An 8,963-nucleotide genomic window follows, 5' to 3' on the forward strand; every position below is an offset into this window, starting at 1 on the left:
GAGATGTTCCCTAAGGCGCTCTGCTAGGAGGCGCCCAGTCTCCCCGGTGTAGATGAGACCGCATCGGGAGCAACGGATACAATAGATGATATTAGTGGATGTGCAGGTAAAAGTTTGATGGATGTGGAAGGCTCCTTTAGGGCCTTGGATGGAGGTGAGGGAGGAGGTGTGGGCGCAGGTTTTACAGTTCCTGCGGTGGCAGGGGAAAGTGCCAGGATGGGAGGGTGGGTGGTAGGGGGGCGTGGACCTGACCAGGTAGTCACGGAGGGAACGGTCTTTGCGGAAGGCAGAGAGGGGTGGGGAGGGAAATATATCCCTGGTGGTGGGGTCTGTTTGGAGGTGGCGGAAATGTCGGCGGATGATTTGGTTTATGCGAAGGGAGATGGGTTTCTCCGATCCACTGGATCTAAACCACCATCTACCTTTTTTACATATCTTAACCTATTCTCCTCTCAACCTCTGGTGCTCCAGCATATCCAATTCTTCTCCATAGCCTAAATTTTCTAGTCCTCTTAACAGTTCCAAAACTGCTGTTATTTCTTATATAACCCAATAAATAAATAAAATATGAAAAAGACATTTAAAGAAGTTCAATTTTAATACAAAAAATAAACATTCACTCAAGTTTTTCCCAACGTATTTCATTACTTCCAAGGGAATCTTTTACATTGCGGAAAATAGCAAATATCCTCAACAATTTTGAAAGAGCTTATTTTCTTACCTTTAGTTCTTCAGTTTCCATCTCTTCAACATCAGTACTCAGCAGATTGGTTTCACTGTGAAGTGAAATTGCATGGTTACAACAAGCTTGAAATGAGAATTGGGTTTTTAAAAAGCCAATATCAATTTATAAAACTGTGTTTGCATCTGTTCTTGGAAAATAAGATATTTTCTTCCAAAGAAAGAGCAGAGTAAAGAAGAGTTCATGTATTGTGCTCATCCTCAGAGTGACTGGATGGATTAGGCACAATATTAACCTGGAGATTGTAAGGACACACATGCTGGAAATCACAAATTGATAAAATGTGGAGCTGAAAACACACAGCAGGACAGTTTTTCCAGCTCTACATTTTACCACTATATTTAATCTGACCATTTATTATTGAGGGCAGAGGGAAATGTCATGCAGTCTGAAGCATTACAATGGGAGCACAGGGGAGGTTGGTAATTTGCGGCTTTATAAAGAAGTGTGATGATTCTATGGCTTTAAGAAATGTATTTTATCTTTTTTTTTAAAATGAAGAAATGTTGAGACCGAGGTATTGAGCAGTCTGCTCAAAGCCAATAGAGTAAACAGTTTGCAAGGCCTTGGGGTTTCTTTTTAAAGTTGGGGTGGGGTCAAGCTCCCACAGAACCATGATTTTTAGTTTTAGCTTTCAGCAGTTGTTGGGGTATTGAAAATGGATGTGGAAACTCTTATTCCTCTCTCTGTTATAGCTAAAAATGGTCATTCCATTCCTGCTGCTAGAATTGTAAATGAGACAATTTTACTAAATTTGCTTTTCCACAAGTGCTTATGGGATACAACTATAATGGAACAGTTAATTAGAAGTAGCTAATATATCTATTTTTCTGTTAAGCATTTGATAGTTACTGTTAAGTCAATTCTTTCCACTTCTTTTTTGTTTGCATTTTAACTGTAGCGTAAAATAAAGTGTGTTTTGCTCAACTCTGAGTAATTTCACTCGTTGAATTGCATCTGTAATGCAACGCCTATGCAATGCATAAAATAAGAAAAGTTTGGAGTCTGGACTATCTTCTTAGTATATTTTGAGGGGGTTTGGTCTGGCCCACAACAGAAAACATCACTGTCCTCAGGCCTACTTGTACAGCAGCTTGTGCTGCAATTCCATCCCTCCATTAACATATTAAAAACAATTAATGGAAGCTTTCTCACACCATAATTACTTGAAATATCAGACTATTTTCACTGTTTTGAAATGAAAAAGAGACAGAGTTACTCAATTCTGCAATGCTGAAGACAAAACTACTATATTAAAAAGGCACCATCAGGATAGAACTTCACCAATCCTCATCTTGAGTTATGCTTTTATTCACAATGGATTAAGTGATCCAAGTCCATGTTATGTGCCAAAAGCTCCAGTAACTCTAGTACCATTTCTTCCCTATAGGAAAAACAGCATACTACAACTAAAATGAATCCTCTGCAGAAATCCAGCACTTTAGATTCCAAATAAAATGGACTTGGATCTTCAAAACAATGTGCCTCTCAGGCTACTTAACGTTTTATTACATTCCCTGTTTAATTTGGGTTCCTCTAATATATTTTTCTTCCCCAAACGTATCACTTAAAAATACTAACACCCTTGAATCCTGAAGTGTGTTGAGGAAATGAGTGGTATGCAATTCTTCCAGTGCAACTGGTTGATATCTGCCCTACAATTCTAGGTATGAAGGTTTTATCACTTTTTACTCTGGAAGTTCCCAGTCTTGGCTGAGCCGTTAAGGGGTGCCAAATACAAAAGAGCTTTCCGAAAAAAAGAGGGAAAGTTCGACAAGGACACAACTTACAGGCCATTCACATTGGTTCTACCACATTTAGAACCAGGAAACGGAGCACTGAAAACCAACCAGTATGAGTACGGGTAGAACATATAAAACAGGCTTTGTTCGTTTGACACCACATTTTAAAAGCCATCTGAAAGGCTTAGTGATTACTACTGCTGGGAAAGGATCCTAATCACACTGCTTAATAGCTATGTAAAGGACCTCAATGCATGCTCACATTTGAAGTAACTTTTTCAATTGACAGAAATGTATAAAACAAAAGTTTAAAAAATGAAAAAAACGTATAATTTTAATTTAATCTGATATTGTTTTTATATATACTTCCTCACAAATTGTTAAATACGCCAGAGAAGTGAAAATTATTGTAGTTCAGTTTTAATTTCACTGCACTGACGCAAGCACAACTGTCTCAGTTTGTAGTCCAATAGTTTCAGAGTTGTTTTCTTCTAACATTTGAGAAATGTGTACGGATCATTAAGAACTTCAATCCACTTTAAAGGCTTTGATGCCATTCATAGACAGCTTGATGAAGTCACACCAATCGCTTCAGTTGAGGTAATTATCTTACACACACACTTCTTCGAGGCGCTCATTAGATTCCTTTCACAAGGCAATAATTCCACAGTCACCATGAGTGACACAGAGTGAAGAAGTTCGTTCTTCTATGGGCTAATCTTGATTGGAAAACATCTGAGAAAAAAGACTTTAACCAGTTTGGAAACTCCTATTCCATTAATAAGAAAGTTGGTAAGGGGAAGACTTGAAGGGGATATAGTGTGTTAGTTAGCCTGTCACCCATATTGCAATACCGTATGGGCATCTTTCCTTGTTGATCTGAGTCTCACTGGCCACATTTGCTCCTACAACAACATATATCACCTTCAATACAATGCATGTCCCAAGGCTCTTCACAAGGACATTATATAATAAAATTTCACATCAACCTAAATAAGGAGGTAACTGGTCAGATGACCAAAAACTTCATAGAAGCTGAAGGCTTTACAGGTTGGTCTTATTGGAAAAAAGTAGGCAGGCAGAGAAATGTGGGGAGTGCACTCAAGAGTTTCAGACCTAGGCAACTGATGGCATGGTCACCACAAAGAGAGAAATTAAACTTGGTACAAGAAGCTAGAATTCAAGGAGCTGAGATATGGAGGGTTATGAGGCAGGATGAAAATGCCGGGTGCTGGTGGGTGGGATTGGATTGGGATGGCTGGTCGGCATGGATGAGTTGGACCGAGGGGTCTGTTTCCGTGCTGTACATCTCTATGACATGGAGGATTATGAAAACAAGGTTAAGAAATTTAGTGTCCACATTTCTTTATTGGGAGCTAGTGTAGGTCAGCAGTTCTGGGATGTTGGGGGTTAGGCAAATGTGATGTATAGATCATAAAAGGGGACTAAAAGGGAGCAAATTTGTATTTGGGTTGTGTTAATCTTCAACTGTCACCCAAGCTTTAGGTAATATTTGTGATGTGGAAATAGCTATGGTGAAATTCAGAAAAATTCAAAAGGTGTTTGGCTTTAATACCTGAAAGCCATTCTGCAGACCTGTCAACAAAACGCCAAGCTCCATTAAAAAATAGGCATTAAAAACTAGCAGCTCTCAGAAGTGGACATGAATATCCATCTAAACCTTGACTGGGATGTACCAAAACAAGGGAGACATTCCAATGAAGTTTGCTCTTAAGGTCAGATGACTGAATTCTGAGAAACTGTTCAACTGCACTGACAATTCCAAGGTAACTATTATAGGAAATGTAAATTTGAAACTGTAAATTTTCAAAGTAAACAATATCAAAACAGCAAGGAGGAAAAGGTAAGATTGGAACTGAGATGTCCAAGTTTGTCATGGGAAAGAAATGATCAACGAATGCAATAAGCATCTGGGAACAATAATAGAAATACAATTTATTTAACAAAAACAGACAACACTAAAGAAATTCAACACGTCTGGCAACATCTGTGAAGAGAGAAACAGCAAATTGTTCTGAAGAAAAATATTAAGATTTGAGACATTAACTGTTTCTCTGTGGATGCTGCCAGACCTGCTGAATTTCTCCAGTATTTTATGCTTGATTCCAGATTTCCACCATGCAGTATTTTTCTTTTATTTGAAACAACTTATAATTCAGACACACTAACATAGTGGTCCTATTAATTATTCCTGGATCGTGAAAGAGGATTTTAAAAAAAGCCTTCCTCCTGGAATTACAGTTTATTGATCTTAAAATTGATTTCAGACCTTGGCATCAATTAATCTAGAAATAACAGTGTCTCCACTAAAATTTTAAAGTAAAATAAATATCTGGGCAGTTAGTCACAGTACATTTGATTATTTGGCTCTATGATACTACAAGCTGATGTTGATGAAACAAGGTGTTGTTATATTACATGGAAACTGCATGTGAACAGGCAATTCAGCATAACCAGTTTTATCTAGCACACAAGCAGGTAGTCTTGTTCATAGCCATCTCCTTTTTACCTGAGTTTCCAAATATCACAATCTTAATGACCTTTGACCATAGATATGTGACATCATCTTTATTAACACTGCATTGCAGCTTACGTTTTTAGGTATTTCACAAGTTGTTAATATCAATTTGAAGTTTCATTTAGACTTCAAAATTGTAAAATTTGGGACAATTAATTGCAATTTGAAAAACACTTCTAGCTGCCTTATATCAAAACCTTTGGTGGACTTAGCAAACAGTCATGATTCCAGAGAAGAATGCCATGGGACACAGCCATCCAGTTTCATTTACTCTTAGAAACTGCCCTCAATTCTGATATTTTTCTCTATGTTAAGCAGTTCTTAATCCAATTTGCTAGACTCCAAAATTCCACATCTCTTCTCCAATGTCATTCAGACTCTCCTTTCTTACACACGATGACAACCTTTATTTGTTCTTTTCCCCTCTCCAAACCTCCGTGGCTACTTTAAAATTGCAACATTCACTTTGATAAAATGTAATTGATCTGAAATATTAATTCTTTCTCTCTCCATTAATGCTGTCTGATCTGTTGACAGTACCTCCAACATTTTCATATTTTATACGTTGGATGGTGAACATTTGTAGCATTTTAGTTTTGCAACTCATTTGAGGATTCTAGTCTGGATAGAGTGAATTGACATTTTTCCAAGGATGGGGGAGTCCAAAACCAGAAGGCATAGGTTTAAGATGTGAGGGGAAAGATTTAAAAAGGTGGTGCGTGTATGGAACAAGCTGCCAGAGGAAGTGGTGGAGGCAAGTACAATTACAACATTTAAAAGGCACCTAGATAGGTATATAAATAAAAAAGGTTCAGAGGGAAATGAGCCAAATGGGACTAGATCAGATTGGGACATTTGGTCAGCACAGGCGAGTTGGACTGCAGGGTTGCAGGGTCTGTTTCCGAGTTGTATGATTATGACCCTATGTCCATTTCAATTGATTCTTGCTTGAGCTGAGTAAAATAAATTACCTGGCCAAAAGAAATGGTGGCACACACAAGCACAGATTCTGACCAATGTGTTCTGCATCATTTAAATCAACCAAATAATGGAAATCAATGTTGACCACACAGAATAACAAGAATCTATGCAATCATTGATATACTTCCACATTCCTGCCCTTTCAACTCTGAAGAATTCCAAAGACACTTAACCCTCAGAAGAAATTCCCCCTCATTTCAGTGTTAAATTGGCACCCTTTGTTTGAAGGCTATGTCCTCTGATCCTAGGCTATACAATGTGGGGAAACATTCTCTCAGCATTTACCCTGTCAAGTCCCTGAAGAATCCTATATGCTTTAATGAGATTATTATTGTTCTTCTCACCTCAAGTGAGTAGTTTTAGCTTTTGTTCACAAGACAATCCCTCCATACCAGGGGTCATCCTAGTAAACCTTCTCTGAACTTCCTCCAACGAAATGATATCTTTCCTTCAAAAATGGGACCAAAGCTGCTCATGATTCTCCAGACGTTGTCTCATCTGTACAGTTACAGCAAGACTTCCCTACATCCCTGGACAGTACGGACAATTCAGTACAGTCAATGTTTCAAGCTGTCACAAGCTATTTCCCCACATTCTATATCTTTCATGTTCTTCTTCACAGTAAACACGGATGAAAAATACTCGTTTGGAACCTCCCCCATTTCCTGCAGCTCTACACATAGGCTGCCTTGCTGATCTTTTGAGAGGCCCTATTCTCTTCCTAGAGACTCTTTTGCCCTTAATGTATTTGTAAAAAGCCTTTGGATTTTCCTTAACCTTATCTGCCAAAGCACTCTCATGTCCCCTTTTTGCCCTCCTGATTTCCCTCTCAAGTATACTCCTATTGCCTTTATATTCTAAGGACTCACTCGTTCTCTCCTGTCTATATCTGACATATCCTTTCTTCTTTTCATAACCAAAACCTCAATCCAGCATTCCCTACATCTCCAGCCTTGCCTTTCAATATACTGTCTCTGGACTCTCGTTATCTCATTTTTGAAGATTTCCCATTTTCCACTTGTCCTTTTACCTGTGAACATCTGCCCCCAATCAGCTTTTGAAAGTTCATGCCTAATACTTTCAAAATTAGCCTTCCTACATTTTAGAACTTCAACTTTTAGATCTGGTCTATTCTTTTCCATCACTATTTTAAAACTAATAGAATTATGATGAATGGCCCTAAACTGCTCCCCCACTGACACCTCAGTAACCTGCCCTGTCTTATTTCCCAAGAGTAGGTGAAGTTTTGCACCTTCTCTGGCAGGTACATCCACATACTGAATCAGAAAATTTTCTTGTACACATTTAAATTCTTCTTCATCTCAACCTTGAACGCTATGGCAGTCCTAGTCTATGTTTGGAAAGTTAAAATTGGCCCTCCAAGCCTACGCCAATCCATATCCTCCATCTATATCTATTTTCTTAGGGTCTGTATCCCTTTGCTTCCTGCCCATTCATGGATCTGTCTAGATACATCTTAAACTACGCTATCGTTCCCGCCCCTACTAACAACCTCTGCGTGAAGAACTTTCCACATATATCTCCCCTAAACTTTTCTCCTCTCACTTTAGAACTCATAACCCCAAGTGAATGAGTGCTCAACTCGGGGGAAAAAAAAGTTTCTTGTCATCCATCCTGCCTACCCCTCTCATGATTTTATAGGCCTCAATCAGGTTCCCCCCCACCCCCAACGAAAATAATCCTAATCTACTCAACCTCTCTTCACAGCTAGCACCCACCATACCAGGCAACATCCTGGTGAACCTCCTCTGCATCCTCTTCAAAGCATCCACATCCTTTTGGTAATGTGGCGACCAGAACTCTACACAGTAATCCAAATATGGCCAAACCAAAGTCTTATACAACTGTAACATGGGCTGCCAAGTCTTGTACTCAATACCTCGTCCAATGAAGGAAAGCATGCCGTATGCCTTCTTGACCACTCTATTGACCAGCGTTGCCACCCTCAGCGTACAATGCACCTGAATATCCAGATCACTCTGTACATCAATTTTCCCCAGGACTTTTATATTTATTATATAGTTCACTCTGGAATTGCATCTTCCAAACTGCATCACCTTACATTTGCCTGGATTGAACTCCAACTGCCATTTCTGTGCCCAATTCTCCAATCTCTCTCTCTCTCTTCTGCTGTATTCTCTGAAAGTCCCCTTCACTACCTGATACTCCACCAATCTTTGTGTCATCTGCAAACTTGCTAATGAGGAGAAAGTGAGGTCTGCAGATGCTGGAGATCAGAGATGGAAATGTGTTGCTGGAAAAGCACAGCAGGTCAGGCAGCATCTAGGGAACAAGAGAATCGACGTTTCGGGCATTAGCCCTTCTTCAGGAAACTTGCTAATGAGGCAACCAAAACCTTCCTCCAAATCATTTATGCATATCACAAACAACAGTGGTCCCAGCACGGATCTCTGTGGGACACCACATCAGTCTCAGGTCTCCATTTTGAGAAGCTCCCTTCCACTATTATTGTCTCTTGTTGCCCAACCAGGTCTCTATCATCTAGCTCGAACACTCTGGACTCAGAGTCATAGAGATGTACAGCATGGAAACAGACCCTTCGGTCCAACCCATCCATGCCGATCAGATATCCCAACCCAATCTAGTCCCACTTGCCAGCGCATGGCCCATATCCCTCCAAACCCTTCCTATTCATATCTCAATCCAAATGCCTCTGAAATGTTGCAATTGTACCAGCATCCACCACTTCCTCTGGCAGCTCATTCCATACATGTACCACCCTCTGCGTGAAAAAGTTGCCCCTTAGGTCTCTTTTATATCTTTCCCCTCTCACCCTAAACCTATGCCCTCTAGTTCTGGACTCCCCGATCCCAGGGAAAAGACTTTGTCTATTTATCCTATCCATGCCCCTCATAAATTTTGTAAACCTCTATAAGGTCACCCCTCAGCCTCCGACGCTCCAAGGAAAACAGCCCCA

General features: G+C 39.7%; 1 protein-coding gene across 6 annotated transcripts in view; it reads right to left on the bottom strand.

Annotated features, from left to right (window-relative positions):
* senp6a (SUMO specific peptidase 6a) overlaps positions 1 to 8,963 on the bottom strand; it is a 167,423-nt gene that overhangs the window by 118,820 nt on the left and 39,640 nt on the right. For all 6 annotated transcript variants that reach the window (XM_043696247.1, XM_043696244.1, XM_043696248.1 and 3 more), the window contains one exon: positions 722 to 776. In XM_043696247.1, coding sequence (XP_043552182.1) covers positions 722 to 776 — 55 coding nt within the window. The remainder of the gene's footprint in view (positions 1 to 721; positions 777 to 8,963) is intronic.

This window comes from Chiloscyllium plagiosum, chromosome 9 (genome assembly GCF_004010195.1).
Source record: "Chiloscyllium plagiosum isolate BGI_BamShark_2017 chromosome 9, ASM401019v2, whole genome shotgun sequence".
Lineage (NCBI taxonomy): Eukaryota > Metazoa > Chordata > Chondrichthyes > Orectolobiformes > Hemiscylliidae > Chiloscyllium > Chiloscyllium plagiosum.